The sequence below is a fragment of the Camelus bactrianus genome, chromosome 6 (genome assembly GCF_048773025.1).
Source record: "Camelus bactrianus isolate YW-2024 breed Bactrian camel chromosome 6, ASM4877302v1, whole genome shotgun sequence".
Classification (NCBI taxonomy): Eukaryota; Metazoa; Chordata; class Mammalia; order Artiodactyla; family Camelidae; genus Camelus; species Camelus bactrianus.
Genome location: NC_133544.1, coordinates 26291799 through 26311043, shown reverse-complemented (window position 1 = coordinate 26311043; position 19245 = coordinate 26291799). Strand labels below are relative to the sequence as shown.

Sequence of the window (19245 nt, the reverse complement as noted above, 5' to 3'; positions counted from 1 at the left end):
AAACTCTTGAAATGATGTTTAAAATATCCCAGTAGCCCAAATCCAAGGGTTTCTTTCATATGTCTATCCCCAGTTATCATCCTATCTATAAGAGGGAGTTAATGGTATTATTAGGATTTAAAGCTGTTAAGTAAATTAAAGTCAAGTGCTGGATCGCTGGATTTTTACATTGGACTGCTGAGTTTTGTATCAATGTTGAAAGAACAGGAAAGGAAAGAGTCTAAAGAGACCAACTAAAACAACAACGTAAGCCAGTGGCACTCTGCCTGGAGAATTCCTGGAGACTCCAGAACTTCCAGATGCGAAAAGCAGGGAATAATAAAAGGGCTGATCAGTCAGAGGCCAGAAGCCTTCGAATTCGAATGAGGTAGACTGGTCATTCTCAAAAGTTGGTAATCATAAGTATCTCCTGAGAAGCTCTTTAAAAATGCAGATTCCTGGGCCTGTTCCGAGCGCTTCTGATGCAGGAGCTCGGGTGTGAGGCCTGGGAACCCACATTTTAAAAAGCATCTCAGTTATCTCTGCACAGTTCATCCAGGTCCACACTTTGACCCACACTGACAGCCCTTCCTACAAAGTCATATGAGGGTGCTTTGCTTGTAGGTAATGAAATCTTTCCCTTTGGAAAAAGATTAAAAGGGAAGAAACAGAACTTTCATCCTGAAGCTTGGTGAACTTCCAGAATAATTAATAGAGATAGGTTACTTACTGGAAAATGGAAGTATTCACCTACACACACACACCACGGACTGGGTAAAAAATAAATTATGTTCAGATGATTTAATATTTCTCTGAGATGGAATAAATTCAATGGCTGAGTGAGAGGTAACAAGCAAACTATTTATCACCTGAAGTTAGCAGCTAAGATAATATTTCAACCACCCATCTTGAAAGGGAAACTTGGACCGAGAACAGAGCAGGACAGCTATGTAGGAGTATATACCAGTAAGGGTTAAACACAATCCCACCGGAAAAATGGCTATAACTACTCCAACATAAACCCAGAAAGGGGTGGCGGGGGCCGAGGTGGCTTAATATTCTCATAAATAACTCGAAAGATGGAGTGGGGATTATGCAAATCAAACCACAGACAATACAAAAATGGCAGGGATTGCGAATCTGTGGAGAATGAAATTTAACTAGTTGGCAATGTCTTTAAATTTGCCTTTATTGAATCTTGTATATTGAAGTCACATATTATTGTATCTCTTTACGGAGAGTCAATAGGGCTGAATGCAGAGTGATTTATGGAGGAAGAAACCATCAGATGCATAAGTAGAAAAGAGCACACACCTGCAGAGGCATTAGCCGGGGGGTCGGGACAGGCACTGAAGGAGGAAGGGGTTGAGATGGTGCACAGCACAATGGGGTGGTCAGTCACATCTATTCCCTACAGACGTGGGTGGTGTTAACAACCGATGTGTAAAATAAACAAGGAAATGTGTCTGTTACTCTTTGAACCACTTGGCCTTGGTGCTGCTTCCAATGAGAGCACTGAGCTTAAACTAAACCTGGAAAGGAATTCAGAGCAGGCCATTGCAGAAATTATGGGCTGTGTCTCTAGGTAAACCAAGAATACAAGTGGATGGTAAGAGGGCCTCCAGCACAGAAGAAATGCTGAGTGTTCCTATTTGTTGGGGGAAGATCCACAAAAGCTAAAGGGGCCTGTAGGAGAGAAAAATTTCAACTCTTATTAAGGAAAAAAAAAAAAAATCATTCAAAGCACAGTTGGAATCATGGAAGAAAGGGCAGCTTGTGGTAACACCATCCCTGGGGACATTCAAGGAGGTGACCAGACACCTCTCTACTTAGGATGCATTAGAGATTATTAAAAGCATTCCTTGCACAGTTCAGGAGTGGGAGGTAGGCCTCGTGACCTCTCCAAAGGTCATTCCTATCCCAAAGGATCACATGTCTGAAGGGCACCAGATAAAAATAAAGTCTATTAATCACTGAGCTGCCACACAATTTCCTAAGAGAAGCAGAATAGAGAAGGGCATTCCACAGTGGACCCTGCTCTGCCGAGGGAGGAAAAGGGAGGCAGAGCCAAGACAGCAGCCGCTGAGACTTCCAGAAAGCCAACATCATCAAGCCTGCAATTTGGCCTCCCAAGCACCACAGGGTAAACAGGGAGAGGAAAAGACCCTGTGGGGAGGGGACCAGTAAACAGTAAAAATGGCATTGAGAGTCCCTGCACAAAGCCACAGGAGCTCGGGGGAGAGGGTGTGAGCCCGGCAAGAGGGATACCCACAAAGGGTGCTTCGTGGAGGAAACACTAAGGAGGCAGAGGTCTGAGACAAAGGAGAGAAGGGAGGAGCTGACAGCAGGGTGGAGAAGGGCGCACGGGTGTGCCTGGGATTATTATTGGCTGAGAATCCAGGGAAAGCTAGAGAGATAGGGCGAAAAGTAATCCCACTATCTGCCACAGCAGATAATCACCTAAGAAAATACAGCTTTTTAAAAGAGGAATGGAGTGGCAATGCTCCAGCTCCAAAGCAGTTGTTGGCATTCTTGATAGCTGGGCTGCTCCGGCCAGATACAGCTGGACAGTCTGCTCCCCGGGGGTCTGAGGACCCTTCCAAGCCCAGAACCAGGCTCCCGAAGGCTAGCATGCTTGCGTCACAACAAAACTGCACCCCATCCAGGAAGCAAGAGACCCAGGCGGGAGCAGGCACTTCCTGGTATTGCCAAGAGACATCACACCCCATGCCCTGCTCCCTCCTCATCCTGGACCAGCATTGCCTTGGGATGCAGATGTTACCTGCAGGAGTCCTCTCAGGAATGTCATCTGCACGGTGTATTAAGCAGCCAAATGGGGGTCCAGGAGTTTGAGTTCTTCTAGCAAAATGTTCTCCAACCAGCTGTCACCCCACCGGGCACAGAACAACTTTTTGAAATCAAAAGAGGCCAGTGAAGAGGGAGGAAAATGGCACCACCCGCAACACACTCCCTGTGCCTGCTTCTTCCCCTGGTTCTCTCCTGCTTTCATGGAGACCGCAGACACTGGCAAGATGGGCGGCCCTGCCATCCTCACTGCAGCCCCATTCTCGCCCATGGCGGAGCTCTGCATCCTCAAGGAGGAAAAGATGGGAAGGCAAGATGGTCAGGGAGTGCAGTTTTGAGGGCTGCCCTTGCCATGAAGCAAGCAGATGGTACCCGATCTGGTGAGAAGATAACTAGAGCAAGGATTTTCAGCCCAGCACCCTGTGCTCTGGTAGGTGAGAAAGACAGAGCTCTCTCGAGCTGATGGCAGTCCCTCTGAAGCTGTGGGTCTCTGGAGGTCCACCCACCACCAGTGCCCCTGGCTGCTCTGCCCCTCAGTCGCTCCCCAGCCCTGTCTGCTGACCCTAAACCCAGGAGCCAGGCAATCACTTGGCCAAAAGATGCTTCTGAAGCAAGCAAGAAAGGCTAGAGATGGACCGAGGGCTATTTATTAAACTAAGTCATCGTCAGAGAAAGATTCATAACTTGCCCTACCTAGGACAAGAGGGAGAGCGAGAGAAAGGAAATTAAAGGGAAACAAATGAAAAGCCACAGGAGCCAAGTACCTTTGTCGGAGGATTTTGAGTTATGCTTTTGTTTGTAACTCTCTGAAACAGAGAAAGAAATAGAGGATGAATCTTAAGGAGACAGAGACCGTGAAAGAGAGGGAGCCGGAGGAAAGCCACGAAGGAAGGCACTGCAGAGACAGCAGGACGGCGTCCGAGGCGGGGAGGCCTCCCTGGCTTGCTCCTCCCTCACGCAGAAACACCCGGGGCCAGAAGCTGCAGCAACAGGAGGTGAGGTGGTGACTGTGGGGAGGAGGCAGGCGTGGTGCGGGCCCCAGAGAAGGAGCGGGGAGCCTGAGACGGGGCTGACGACCAGGGAAGCACAGGGAAGGGTGGGGCCAGGGCAGGAAGGCGGCCTCTGCTGTACTTACTGTCACAGACGTAAGGTTTGTCGTGGTCTTCCTGAGAGGCGGCGTCATGCCTCCTTCGGCCCCCCGCAGAGCCACGGGCCTGGGGAGACAGGGGAACAGCGGGATGCTTGTTACGCTGCCAGTCACTGCTGAGCGTGTCTTCTGTGAGGCCCTGAGCGCTTCACCCATCTCTCCTCATTCAACTTTCATACAACATGTGTACCTATACCAACCCCATTTTACAGGCCTGGAAACTGAGGCCCAGAGAGGTTAGGAATTTGCCCAAATCACTCAGCTACTCACCTGTGTCACTTCACTAAATCTTCACAACTCCAAGAAGGAGATACTACTATTAACCTCCATCTTACAGATTAGGAGGCAACAGAGAGGTTAAGTAGCTTACACAAGGTCACTTGGCCAGGCCACTCAGGACAGTCTGACTGTGAAGCCTAGATCTACTGAAGTCCCATACTCTGCTGTTGCCCCGGAACCTCTCCCCCCAACTCCTTAGCCTTCCAGCTTCGCTGACACCGCATGGAAATGCCAACCCAGCTCCCCTCAGCTGCCCAGCTGAGGGGCATGTTAGAACAAGTAGCATAACTGCAGGCATCACCCCAGACTCCTGTGCTCACGCTCCCTGCAGCTCAAGTCTCTCAAGAGCCAGCCAGGCCTGGCATCAGGGCATGCGGGGAGCTCCCCCCTCCCCTGCTCAGCCTGGTCCACAGGGTGAGCTTCATGCAGCTCAGGGCTCCAGCCAGAGACAGAGACCTTGACACTTCGTGGTCTCCTGGGGCTGGACCCTTGAAAGCACCACCCCGTGTGCATCTCCAGACAGGGTCAGCATCACCTGGGGTGGGGTGGGATGAGCTCTACCTCCGGGGACAGAGAAGAGCAGCAGAGAGGGAGCTGGCAGCTCAGCAGCCCCAGGACAGTGGCTACAAGAACGTGGCAAGGTTTATTTTTAAACCTTTGTAAGTCCCACACTGGTCACGTGTGTTGCACCCCAGCCCCCTCCAGGTCATTCTCTGGTAATGAGTAGCAAGCAGTAAACTCCCAACCAAAGGAAGGGCCTGCTGGGGTCTCTGGAGACAGAAAGGAAGGCGCAGCAGACCAGAAATAAGACATGGCAGCACCTGGTGTGCAGGGAAAATGGGGCGGTCCTAGGGGCCTGGCCTGGAAAAGTGGCCCAGGGGGACTTCTCGGTCAAAAGGCCTGAAGTGCCCTCTCCCTCCCTCTCTCTCTCTCTCTCTCTCTCTCTCTCTCTCTCTCTCTCTCTCTCTCTCTCTCACTCTCTCTCTCTCACACACACACACACACGCACATTTTCACTGGGGACACCACAGTGGAAAGGCCTGTCCCCCTGCCCCACGATGCTTGCACTCTCCCCAAACACACACACCTCGCAATCAACACCACCTCCAAGCTACCAGCTCCACCACCTCCTCAGCTGTCTCACTCCAAAACAAATTACAAAATGCCACCCCTCTCCTCCCCTCCCCTCCTGGGCTCAGTCCCTCTTTGCCTCCCCACCCCCAACCCCCGAATACACAACAGCCAGCAGCCCCCTCCCCTCGCCCTCGTGACTCAGAGGTGACCCAAAGAGGGAGCTGTGCGGCACTGGCCGTCACCCCCGGGCACTGACAGGCCTCCCCGCCTGCCCACGCCGAGGGTGGTCACCCTCAGCAGCCCTCACCACCTCCCCACCCCCTCGGAGAAGCCGGGGACAGCTTGACGTGTGCAGCTCACAGCCTTGTCACTGCCGCCTCTGAGCAAGTGAAAGCAAGTCAAGCAGAATGACAGAGGCAACAGCAGAGCGGGGCAGGGGCTCTGGGAGACTAAAAATACCGCGGGGGAGACGAGGAGGAGCGCTGGAGCCGGAAGCACCGGGCTTCTGGGGGAGCAGCCCGGAGCCAGGGTTTAATCTCACACACAGGGCTGGCCAGCAGGGTGGCCGCTGCCCCCACTCTCTCCCTGCACCTCAGTTTCCTCAACTGCGAAACAGGGATCGTGGCTGTAGGGCACTGAGGAGACAGGCCAGGGGTGCTTCCTGTGGCTGCAGCACCTTATAGTCTCCTGGAAACTCAGAATCCTACTTGTCTTGCTCAAATGTCACCTCCTCAGGGAAGCCCTCCTGACCAACGTATGTTCTCGCTTCCCCTCCATCGTCCTCTTTCCCTTCCCCAGCTTCAGGTTCTGTCACAGCACTTAGCACTTAGCACTGTCTGACATTATACCATACATGTGCTGGTGTACTTGCTGGTTTTCTGTCTCCCCACATAAGGATGGAAAACATGCCTATTTGGGCCACCATTATGCCCGGAACCTGACACAGAGCCAGCCACATAAGCGGCACTTACTTAATAAATGTTCGCTGAATAAATGAATCAATCCATCAGTCAGCCGGTCAGTAAGTCAGTCATCTGTTTCTTCTCCTTCATTCTCTGTATCCAAGTACTATTGCGTCTTCCTTTAAAGGCATTTCCCTTCAATTTCACATCTTAATCCAGGGGCTCATCAATTAACCCCCAGAACTGCTCAAAGAACCCACCAGCTGGGGTTCTACCTCCGCGTTGCCCTACCCAGTCCATCCTGCTCGACTCCCAGACCAATGAGGCAAAAAGAGTAAAGGACAGGAGCCCGTGGTCATTCATTCATTTACACATTCATTCACTGCCGTCTAAAACTCACTGACACATCCAATGACAACCTAGTGCCAATCCTACCAGGATGACCTCATGCTCATGCTATATCCAAGTCTTTGTTTTTATTGATCCCTGTCATGGACCAGCCTCTCCTCTGCCCATCCACATCTGGTGCACACTTTAGTTTTGTTAACACGCCACTCCTGCAAGGATCTTCCTCTTGCCACATTGAGAAGTAAAACTAGCATCAGCTCTAAAGTCAGACAGACATAGGCTTAAACACCAGCTATGTGTTTTTGGACAAGTTATTTCTCTAAGCATCAGTTTTCTCAGCTGCAAAATGGGCAGAGCAACATCTTTACTGCAGTTGTTGTAGAGGTGCAAAACCACAGGGGACAGCGCTGGGTCTACAGGAAGTGCTCGATAAATTCCTTCCCCTCCTTGCCCAGTTGATCTCTCTTTCCTCTGAACTCTTACTGCGTTTGGTTAGTGCACAGTCAGAAGCCTGCTGCTTTCTAATTGTATCATGGCTATTAGCATTCTCTCCTCAATTAAATTCCAAGATCCTGGAGGACAAAGATGGCACTTCATACTTTATTATGAACCCCTGACATGTAGCACTATTGCTGGGCACACAGCATCCAAAGCTCTTTCTCATAAATTAGCTCAGTTAATTCCAACAACACCATCTGAGTTTAACCAAGTAATATTATGACTCTCATTTGGCACTTAATGAAACAGGTTCTGAGAGGGTTCATGACTTGTCCATAGTCACAAGGCCAGTAGAAGGCAGAGGCCCAGGTTTCCAGGATCTGTTACAGGAAACTTTGAAGCTGATGTCGAAAAGAAACCAGTGTCCCTTCTCTGAGAACTGCCCATCCCATTCCACCCTCCCTGCTCCACCTCCCCGTTCACACACTGGTGGGCCACGGCAGCCACAACTGTACCACACAGCCCTGCCCCACTGGCCACCAGCTGATTGGCTGGTTCAGGAGGAGACACCTGACCCAAGCTGAGCCAATCAGATTCTGCCTCCAAGGGACTCTGAACTGGGAAATGGTCACTTGAACTGGGGACTCATAAATTCAGAAGCTATGGAGCCATGTGCACAGAGAAGCAGGAAAGGCAATCTCACAAGAAAAGAATGAATGAGGGAGAAGTTGAGGCCAGAAGCTGCCTGGGGTCCTTACTCTTTCCTAATCCTAAATCCCTGTCACTTTCTTGTCCTGCCCAAATCTTTAAAAATTGCTCAGATTTGGGGCAATGGCCCAACAGCTTCTCAAATATTTCCCATTTTTGCTCAAGCCATGAGTTTCCTGCAACTCTCGACTAGGACAGACTCAGCTCCAAACAGAAGGCTAGTTGCTCTATATCAGTTGTTCTCAATAGTGGTCCAGGGATCCTTGGGGTGGGGAGATGTCCCTGAGACCCTTTCAGTGGTCTGCAATGTCCAAACTATTTTTGTAATAGTACTAAAATGTTATTTGAAAGTTTTCACTCACATTCCCTCACAAATGCACAGTGGAGTTTTCCAGAGGCTACATGATATGATGGTGCCATCACTCTGAGTGCTCGTGTATTCTTAACATTTTTTCTGTTTTAATTTTTAATATGGGAAGTATCACTAGTTATAACCCACTAGAACAACAGCTTTGGGAGCTCTCAGTAATTTTTAAATTTAGAATTCCTGAGACCAAAAAAACTGAGAACCTTTGCTCTAAACTCTTGCTATTTAAAGTGCGGTGCTCAGACCAGCAGCACTGGCATCACCTGGGATCTTGCTAATGAAGCAAGATCTCAGTCCCCACCTGCCAGACGTACTGCATCAGAATTGCACTTGAACAAGATCACCAGGCGCTTTACATGCACATTCAAGTTTGAGATGCACCGGGCTGCACCACAGTGCATCACAAATACTGATTGATCAACTGAATGATAATCCTCACATGGATGGCTCACAGGAATTTCATGAAATTTAAAGAGCAGTGATTTGTTAGGCTCAAGTTGCCGTAGACACAGTTATTAATTGTTAGGTCTGAATTTCCCTCACCTATCAGGGAATCTCCATTGTCAAAGTTCTGAAAGTTATTCCCTTTGCTTGCACCCTCCTAGAAACATCTAGCCTTTATTAAGCACTCAAAATTGGTTGCATATTATTACCCTTATTTTAATGAGGAAGAAACTGAGACCCGGAATACTTACATAATTTGGTCAAGGTCACAGAAGTTATATAACTCACCCAAAGCCTAGTATGTGGTGGAGCTGGGATTTGAACTCATGGTTCAAACAATGCAGAGACTGCTCTTGTCATCACTACCTTAGCCTTAACTTCTTCAGTGAGCACACAAAGCACCTGGGGGTTCTGTTAAAGGGCAGGTGTTAATTCAGTCCTTCTAGGGTGGAGGCTGGGCTCTGCAGTTCTAACAAGCTCCCAGGTGACACTGATGCTGTGGTTCAGGGACCACCAGGCACTGAGGTGTACAGCCTTAGACTGCCTCTCTGTCCCAACAGAAGTGTGAAGAGCCTCATCACATTGTCTGGTGGACAGGAAGCCTACAGAAAGCTCAAACGGCTGGGGCTGCCGCTTCTGCTGGTGTTCTTACAGAGAAGAGACACCATTCATGTTTGCTGACCATAAGTTCAATGTCTAGGTTGCAGTAAGTTTGGTTTGGGTTAAGGGAAGGGATGGAAGCAGGCCCAGAGGTACACAGCAAATAAACTCCACACTCTAAAACTGCTTTTAATGATGGAATTAGAAATTCATTATATTGTAACCCCCAATGCAGTCATGAGTCAAGGCAAGTTCATCAGTGGCCACTAAGATGATTAGGTGACAACATGATGGGGTACTTTCTAAGGAGAGATCAAGATGACAACACCTAAATCCACGATCAACTTAACCACCACTGAAGACAGAACAAGTGGACAGCATATGTCTCTGGATGTGAAGCAATAAGAAGCACATATCACAGCTAGGAAAGATTCTAGCTCCACCAAAAAATATTTATACACACACACACACACACACACACACACACACACACACACACACACACAAATCAAGTATCTCATCAAACCACCAGTTTTCAGAAAATAAAGAGAATGGAGGGACACATTAAACACCACCAGTCTGCCAAATCTAGAATATGAGAAATTCTACTGGACCAGCCTCCCAGGTTCTTCAACAAACAAAGAGCAAGGAGAAAAAACTGTGTGTGTGGTAGGGAGTAGCAAGGAAGGGGTAGATTATAGAATACAAGAGACTTAAGTTTCAAACAATCCAACTGTAAAAAGGCATTTTTGAGAAAATCAGTGGGAAATGATTAAGGACTGGATAATAGATATTAGAATAGTTATTCTTATTGAGTACAATAATGATACCTGTTAGAGATATACACTGAAGTGTGAGCAGGATAAAAGAGAAAATGTCTAGGACTTGCTTTCAAATACTCCACCAAAACAACCCAAAAAACCAAAACAACAAACCGAGAAACAAACATACAAACTAACAACACATGGGAGTAAAGAATAGATAAAACAGGAGTGTCAAAATACAGATCCCTGCTGAAACTGGGTGCTGACTGTATACGGTGTGCAGCATCAAAGGGCTGCCCTGCCCAGATGGAGAAGTTCCAGGTCCCATCGGCGCCGGAGCATCTTCACTCAGTGTGGGCAGCACCGGATCTTTTGCACCAGTCACCTAGGGGCTTACTTATAATACAGCTCTCCAGGCCTCCCCAGGCCTCCCCCCACCGCCTCCTGAATCAGAGCTTCTGGGAGTGGGTCCTGGGAGTTTGCATTCCAATAGGCTCTCCTGGTGATTCTGATGTATATTCAGGCACAAGAGCCACAGGAACAGAGAGGCTTGGCGCAGTTATCACAAGCCCAGAGGGCATCCAGGACTAGCCTCTTGTCCATGAGAGGGGTAAGCATCCTGCCTAGAGCCTGAAGGAGCCGGGCAGGCCTCAGAGAGGTGATTCTCCGGACCCAGAGCAGTTCATCCTCAGGGATCCCGCTCCACCTGGTTACTGTCAGACACTCGCACAGACCCCTGAAGGTGACCACAGAAAACCCCTTCGGGCTTGAACTTGGGGACTCTGGAGGACCAACCAGATTGCCTGAGAGCACCACTCAGGTTTGACTCCCTCCCCTCAAGGGTCACCGTCATATTTTCATTCCTTCTACCACGGATTTCCCCTCAGCCATTCCCCAGGCTTCTGGCCTTTTCTAGCCACATTCCAGGCTCACAAGGCTCCAAAGCCCCTGCCACACCCACTTGGGAATCATCAGCTATGGTCCCTACGCTTTCCCAGCTTGCTCCACTCTCTGCCTAGTGAAACACACCCCAAAGCAAGTGTCCTCGCCCTGTCATTCTGGGATGGCCCCGGGGACAGGACGCTTTCAGCCTCCTTCTACGACTGAGGAATGGGGACAGCAGTCCCAGGCTCCTCATCCTCCACCCCAATCCAGACCCCACCCCACTTCCCCAGACCCTCCCCATCCCCCTCGGGGCGCCCTCTGCCTCATCTTCCCTCTCGTGCCAGCTCTAAACTCTTGCAGGTTATCACCTGGGATACGAGCTCATCTGGAGGTCTCCTCTCTGGGTGTTCTGCAGGAAGACCATGGATGCAACTTCTGTCTAGCTGCAGTGGGACTTTGGTTTTTCTCTTTTCTTTTTCTTTTTTTTTTTTTTTGTGGGGGTGGAGAGGGAGGTAATTAGATCTGTTTGTTTATTTAATGAAGTTACTCGGGATTGAACCCAGGACCTCACGCAAGCTAGGCACGCACTCTACAACTGAGCTGTGCCCTCCCCTCTAGCTGCAGGGGGCCTTTGGACCTGGGGACGGGCTGTTCACCAGGCGCCAGCCTCCCTGACCTCTCGGCTCCCTCACAGCATCCCCAGCTTACCCGTCCTCTGGTCCGGTTCTTCCGCTTGGGAACATCCTCTTCTAAATCCTCTTCTTCATTTCCTTCTTCTACGTTTTCATCGTTTTCCAAAACCCTCTGAAAGGACAAGAAAATAGAGGGGATGAGAAATAAAATGCAGAGGAGAAAACCATCAGAGGGTTATTTGGGGTGTTCTGATTTTTTGGTATTTTTTTTTAACACAGTGAAGATGCAGCCATTGCTTGGGAAGCTAGGCCTCCAACATGCTGGCCCGGAGTTGGCGCTCTCGGCGGTACCATCTCTCTCTCAAACCCCCAGGACCATGTCAGCCACATCCTCCCAGAACACTGACCTTTTTCAATTCTATTTGCCCAAGAAGTGTTTTCTAAAAAGAGAATACTTTGGCAGGGATACTCTCCTACGTGGGCCCAGGATGTCTGGTCAAAACTTACTCTAATGTAATTGTCCTCTTGTTCCTAAAGGGCCACCTCAAAGATGAAAATGTGCTTCTCCTTTCCCTGGCATCCTGGAACCCTGCCCTGTTTGATGAGAACAAGTAACTTCCTGTTCATCTCACCAGAATTTGACATTAATGTGTCATTCATCATCTTCCATCTTTTTTTTTTTTTTAAGAGAAATGGATTTTCATTACAGCACATTACTTGTAATGGAGCTTAAAGATCATGAATTTAATTCTAACAGCCCTGTGAGTCACACTGCAGCAGAGAATCCAATCTCTTTTCAGGTAAACAAACTGAGGCGGGAAAGTTCCGACTGCTCAGGATCACACAGCGCATCCAAAGCAAGGTCAGGTTCATCAGCTCAGAGCTTTCCATCTCTTTCTCAGCCCTTGTGTCTGAGAATTCCAAGGTGTATTATGGTACTTCCTATAGGACCTGAGCACTTCACTCCCTTTGGGGGAGGGAAGGAAAGGGGAGGTAAGGTGTGTATCTCTAGGTTTAAGGGAGGGAAAAGGACCCAGCCCCCAGAGTGGAAGTTGGGGAAGGGGAAGGGCATGGAGCTCACTGGATTCCACATCAGGAACCCTGGGTGTTCTTTACAGGCTCACTGTGTGACCTTGGGTGAGTCCTCATCGCTTCATGCCTCAGATTCCCCCAAGTATCAAATAGGAATTCATTCATTCTATCAACAAACATTTGTCCAGGGCTGATGACATGGCAGGTGCTGTGCTGGACCAGCCACAAAACAGCTATAGTCCTGGCCCCAAATGGACTCTACAGTCTAATGAAGGGAAGACAGATTCAAACCATGTATATAACCATATAGTTACAACTGCCATGCAAACTGTGACAGGCAAGTTCAAGGCGCTAAGAGAGGCTGTTAGAAGGGACCTTTACCTAATCTGAGGTCAGGTAAGGCTTACCTGAGGAAATGAACTAAGAGAGTTGAGATGGAAAGGATGAACAGAGACTAACCTTGGGAATAGGGACCAGGGGGAGGGAAGGAGAGAAAGTATTCCAGGAAGAAGGAACAGCATGAGCAAGCTCTCTGATGCAGGGAGGGGAACATGGCTTGTCCAGGGAGCAGAAAGAGGCCAGTGCGACAAGAGTTCAGTGTCTCAGGGAGAGACTGGCATAAGATGATGCTAGAAAGGCGGGTGGGCACCAAATTGTACAGGATAACAGCATCCACCCATCCTTGTGGTGATGATACGACAATCACACAAGCTGGGAAAAGGCTTAGAAAGCAGCACACACAGTACTGCCTTCTGGGATCACCATCACTGTTCAGGTGGCATCCTAACGATGCCCCTGGCCTGTCCTCCGAGCAGGAAGCCCAGAGGTGAGTTTCCAGCGAGCTTCTCCCGCTGCTTCTTGTCATAGAGCCCCATTCCCATCACAGGGGTCAGGATATTGCCAATTACCAAATCCTCCCAAAGAACTCAAAACGGGACTAGTAAATTCTTGTCTGGCTTCTCTGCTATGCTTTTGTGGGAAGTCGTCAGCTGGCAGCACTTAGGGTCTCCGGGCAGACCTTCGCCATCCGACAGGGAAGCAGCAGCAGCTGGAGACGACCTCTGGCCCACAGCTAGGCCAGCCTCTCTGAACTGTAGGTGGGAACACTAGTGATACAATGACAAGTCTTCAGTGCAAAGATGTAGGATAAATACGGGGTGTTGTTATGCCTGTGGTTGCTGTTTGTATAGCCATCGCTAACTTTCTGGGTCTTGAAGTCATTTAATCATGGTAAGTTCCAAGTGCCTCGAATTTAAAGGTCATTGCCTCTGGCATCTCAGTGCCATTCTGACTCCACGCTCGTTTTTCATTATGAAGGTATTTATTACCTGCAATATGGACTCTGGGTTGGAAGGTGAAAAATCAGTGAAGGCAGCTGCACTAGTTGCACTAGTCCCCAGACGTGCCGCATGGCCTCAGTGTCTTGGAGTAAGCTGACTTCTCTCTCCCTCTTCCCACTGGCTTCCCTGTATCTCTAGAACCTCCAGTCCAAGCCCCAGGCCTCAGATGTGACAGCAGCATTTCCTGTGTTTTTGCATTTCCTGCAACGTGGCCCTGACACCAGAGGCCTCTCTACATAAGTCGGGAGGAGCCGGGAGTTCCTAACAAACAAAGCTCTATTCAGGGCTCAGGAAGCAGAGGGGGCGTCCTGTATTAGCAATGAAGGGCAAGGGTGTCCAACTAGAGATGCAGCTGATCCCCTGGTAACTCATGCATTCCCTGTCCAAGGACATTATCTGCAAAATAAACACATTTTAAAATAACTCTTCTCCTTGTTACTCTAAACAGTCTTTACAGTGATGCTAACAATGGTTCTTGGTTGTGTGTGTGTGTGTGTGTGTGTGTGTGTGTGTGTGTGTGTGTGTGTGTGTTTAAAAAAAGAAGGAATTCCCTTTTAAAGACTCCATTATCTCTGGCCTGAAACAGTGCGGAAACCTCCTAGCTGATTTCCCTCCTTCCACTGCTGGCCCTGCATACCATCTTTCTTCCACATAGTGGCTGGAGGGATCTGGAGGAAACACACATTCACTGCCCTGGTTAAAATCCTCCAAATGGCTTCCTTTTTCATGTCTCATGAAACCAAGAGCCTCTTGCAGGTCTGGCCCTGCCCACCTCGCCATCCCCACCCAGGGCCCTTCTCTTCTCAGCTCTGTGCTCCAGCCACACCGGCCTTCTGTCTATTCTTTCAACACGATGAGCTGGGACCTATCACGAGGCCTTCAGGAGCACTTTCCTCTGCCCAGAAGGCTGCTTCCCAGGTTCCTCACTTTCTCAGCTCCTTCTCATCTCATAGGACTGAGTTAAGTCCCTGTCTCCCTTAGGACACTACCTAGAATCTGTCCCTCCTCTTATACTGAATCTTCATGCTCTGTTCTTTTCAAAGCAAGTATCCTGAAATGCAATTATTTTGTCTGTGTCCTTGCTTTCTGTCTGTATGTCATAACAGAATATGAGTGGAGGGGACAGGTCTCTCTTGGTTTCTTCATTTCCCCAGAACCCGACACCACGCCTGCTCAGAGGAGACACTCGATAAACTTTGATGGAGCGAATAAATGAATGGGAAAATGAACAAAACAGACCATTTGCTAGACGTGCACTTGATTTTAATAATCAAAGCCAATAAGAACATGTAAACTCCTCTGGCTTTGGGTCCTGGTTTTGGCTTCTAGCACAGCAGATGGTGGCTTTCATGCTCTGCACATAGTAGGCATTCAGTTTACATCAGGGATGATGGTGATGATAATGATTCAACAACAACAACCCGTATACTGGCCCGACGCTGCCTGAGAAGGACTTGAACCCACTGAGAAGGACTTGAACCCACTTGAACCACTGCCAGCTCGAAAGGGAAAGGGCTGACTGTCACTGGAGCATCAAGGCTTCTGGGCAATGGTTCTGTCCCACTCACTGACTCAGTCAAATTACACTAACCAAGCAAAAACTACTCTAATGGGCAATCTAGATGGGACAGACATTGACTTCAAATATCTGAAAGTCCAAAAATGGGGGATAATACATGAATAGCAAAAAAAAAAAAAAAGGAATTAGAAGAAGAAGAAGAAACTCCCAGGTGTCCTAAATGCTGGCGGTAAAAAGAGAACTAGGGGGAAAGGGAGGGCGGTTATCAAGAAAGGCTTCATGGGGAAGGTGGTATCAGGGCTGAGCCTAATAGATGGGTGGAATTTGTGCACGTGGAGATGGAAGAAAAGCTACGCCAGATAAAGGGCACAGCATGACCAGAGGCACGGAGGGAAGAGGCTGAAGAACAGAGGGAGTAAAGGAACTGTGGGAAACAAGCCTGAAAACTAGGTTAGGAGCAGGGAGAGGGGGCTCAAGACGATCACACTCATCATTTCAGATTTATTTAGCAGGAAACAAAAGTGTTTTAGCCAAGTTTTTTAAACAAGGGCGTGGCACAAGCAGAGTTGTGTTTGGGGATGAAAGGTCAGCTAGCAGAGGAGGACATGTCGGAGAGGGGACGGACCAGGGATGGTCAACTCTTAGGAATCTGTTCACTCGTGCACCCACACAATAAACATTTGTTGCGCACCTACTAAGTGTCAGGCAGTGTATAGATGTTTGAGATACATGAGTGAGCGAGATGGACAAAGACGGCTGCCCTTGAGGAGTTTACATGCTATTGGAGGAGAAAATAAACCGTAGCATAATAAATCAGAAAACTATGAAGTCTGTTAGATGGTGACAAAACTATGGGGGAAAAGGAGAGAGGAAAGCATGTAAGAATCAGGGGCACAGGATGTGGTGTTGCACACAGTGGTCAGGGTCAACTCCACAGAGAAGGAGGGACAGGAGCAAAACCTTGAAGAAGGTGAGAGTGAGAGCCCAGCAGATGTGTGGGGAGAGGACTCTACAGCCAGAGCAAAGCCCAGGGTGGAGCGGGCCGGTGTGTGTTGGGGGGGAGGCAGCAGAAGGAGGTGGCGGCCTGGAGCCGAGTGAGGAAGGAAGGAAGAGAGGAAGCAGTGAGTTGGAGAGAGGTAGGAGGGCCATGACTCATACTCGAGAGAACAGGGGCCAGCGTGGGTTCTGAGCGCGGCAAGGGCTCCCTCTCAACCATCAGTAGGGGGATCACTTTACCGCAAGAGTTCAGACGGGAGATGCGTGTGCCCTGGACCAGGTGGGTATGGTGAGAAGGGGCTATGCTCTGGATTCACATTGAGGGCACAGCGGACAGGATTCCTGATGAATGGATATTGGGTGTGAGAGAAGGACTGGGGTTGAAGACAACTCCAAAGTGTGTCAAACAAATAAAGGTCACAGTCAATAAGGATCTTTACTGGGGCTGGGGCTCGGAGAAGTTGAGGAGGGAGCAAAGATAAGCCATGTTGTGACAACCAAATAGAAAAGACTCGACTGAATAGAAAAGATTCATCTGAACGCAGGAACAGCAGAGAAGGCCACATTCATTGACTCATTCACTGCCTTTAGGGACACCTGACTCTGCCCAAAGGTGCAAGGCCCCCAGGGTACGATGGTGAACACCACCGCCTGGTCCCTGACTCAGTGAAATTCACACACTGGTGCTACTTACGAAGCAAACCAAAAATGTAACTGTTAGTAATTTAATTATAATGCTAATAAATTAATCTGTAAATATTAAATTGGAAGTAAAATTAATAAACATAATTTTATCATATGTACTATACAACATAAAATATAAAAATTCAATATAAAGTATAAATATAATTTAACTTTAATAATTTAATTATGTTTAATATTTAGGACTATTATGTCTATTTGTATTAATTAATATTATTACAATCCTCTGTGCCAACCATTGGATTCGACACTGGGGAGTCAAGAAAAATGAATAAGAAACAGTCAGAGTGCACCATTATAATCCTGAATGGTGACCCTGCATGGTGACCACCTTAGTAGTGCTGTGCACAGAGGATGGTGAACACACGGGGACAGGAGCCACTGACCCTGCCAGGAGGGTGACTTCGAAACTGGCCTTGAAGAAGGAGTGGGCAGTGATGTGAAAGGATAAGACGGCTGGTGTACCGGCGCCGAGGATGGGGTGGAGCAGGGAATCACTCTGGACAGGCTGGTGCAGACAACCGAGAGTTCAGAGCTGGACTGTGGACTCTCAGCTCCCTGGGGAACAGGACCCAGTCTGTTTTGCTCACCATTGCGCCCCCCAGGACCTAGAACAGTGCCTGCTGCACAGTAGGCTCCCAAACTGCATTTTGAATGGATAAACACAGAGAGGGAGGGAAAGGGGGACAGGTTAAATCAGAAAAGAATTTGCGAGCTCCCCAGCAACAGCGCCCCGAGGTAGCTGAGGCACAGCCCTGTTCCGTGATAGGAGGACCAGAGCCGGGGCTGGAGTTCTCAGAAGCACAACGGTGATGCTCGGGGGCGTCCCACCAGCAAGCACAGAAATACCTGTATCTCCTGGATGCTTTCCTCCTCCCTGGTGTCCACCTTCTTCTCGACCCCTTCCCCGCGGAGCAAGGCTTCCAGGGTGGTGCTTTCTGAGGTGAACCCATCCTTCTTCAGGGGCAGCTCCACTTCTGAAAAGCAAGGACAGAAAAGCAGCCTCAGGTCACTCGAAGCAGGAGGGACAGGAGGAGGGGCCCCCAAGGGCATTGCAGGAACTGGAGCTCCTGGGGAGGACTCGACAGCCTGGGCTCTCTCCTCCCAACACTGGAGCTTTTCTGTCTCCAGCCACAATCCCCGAGACAGAGCCCAACCCTGCCTGCTCCCTTAGAGACAGCAGAAGCAGAGCAGAAAGTGCGCCAGATGGACGTGGGGTCAGATGAACTGGGTCTCCGTCCTGTTTCTGCCACTCTCCAGCCCTGTGACTTTGGGCGAGGCACTGGAGGATGCCCGAGCCCTTTTCCACATCTACAAAGTGAGGGTGACAATGCCCAGCCCCCCACAAGGCCATTTTGTGGCGCATAAATGTGTTCCTTCACATTAAAGTGCTTTGAACACTCCAAAGCGGTACACCAATGTCGGCCTCGGTCTTATCATCCTCTCCCTCTAGGCCAGCTCTTGTTTGGTGACCCCACGACCTCCCCCGGCCATGCTGGCTGCCCGGCTCCAGTCTACCCCATGAAAAGTGATTTTAACTTCAGAGAGGCTGTTCTAATCAACTCATCAGGGAAGTAAAGGCCTCTAAAGCCAAGGGAAGAAAAAGAACGAGGGCAGATGCCTCACAGGCCCCAGACCAGCAGCTGGGAGCGGCAGTGCCCGCACGCCGGGGCATCTGTTCTGAAGGCATCAGAGTTTGATTGGCTTCCTGGGGCTTGAGGTCATGGGGCCACTGGAGCAGTGGCAGCCAGAGCCAGCCCGGCCCATGAGAGAAACCAAGGGAGAAACAGAACTCCCTTCTCATGACATCCCCCCAAATTGTAACCCAAAGGAGGTTCTTGGGGATTTTTTTGTATTTCCCCAGAAACAGAAAACTCAGGTACAGGTGATCACATTTGGATTTACTACAAAATATTCCTCCAACCTCTCCTCTGATCCAGTACCTCATACCCCACTGTGATTAGATGCACAGGCCCCTCCCTGCATCAGGTTAAGATGGGTGCAAGATCTGACGGCGTGGTGCCCGAGCAAACAGTCATGGGAGTGAACGGCCCATTTGTACAGAGTTCAGTGTGAGGACTGTTTACCGAGGTGTGGACAGGAGTAAGGGACAACAAGGAATGGTGAAGCACCCAGGGGAATTAACAGCAGGGAGCCATGAGCACTGCTATTCCCGGAGGGACAGAGAGAGCGTTTGCGAGACCTAGAGAGCGTGCCATGGAGCGCCCCCGGTAGGCGCTGTAGCTGCAGCATGGCTCTTGAGCGTGCACGCCAGAGAACCGGG

General features: G+C 49.4%; 1 protein-coding gene across 7 annotated transcripts in view; it reads right to left on the bottom strand.

Annotated features, from left to right (window-relative positions):
- DPF3 (double PHD fingers 3) overlaps positions 1-19245 on the bottom strand; it is a 280249-nt gene that overhangs the window by 94945 nt on the left and 166059 nt on the right. For all 7 annotated transcript variants that reach the window (XR_012507468.1, XM_074365304.1, XM_074365300.1 and 4 more), the window contains exons 4-6: positions 17811-17938; positions 11449-11544; positions 3920-3998 (exon numbers count right to left, since the gene is read on the bottom strand). Coding sequence is in view for 6 of the 7 variants with exons in the window: in XM_074365304.1 (XP_074221405.1) it covers positions 3920-3998; positions 11449-11544; positions 17811-17938 (303 nt within the window). In the remaining variant the exon portion in view is untranslated. The remainder of the gene's footprint in view (positions 1-3919; positions 3999-11448; positions 11545-17810; positions 17939-19245) is intronic.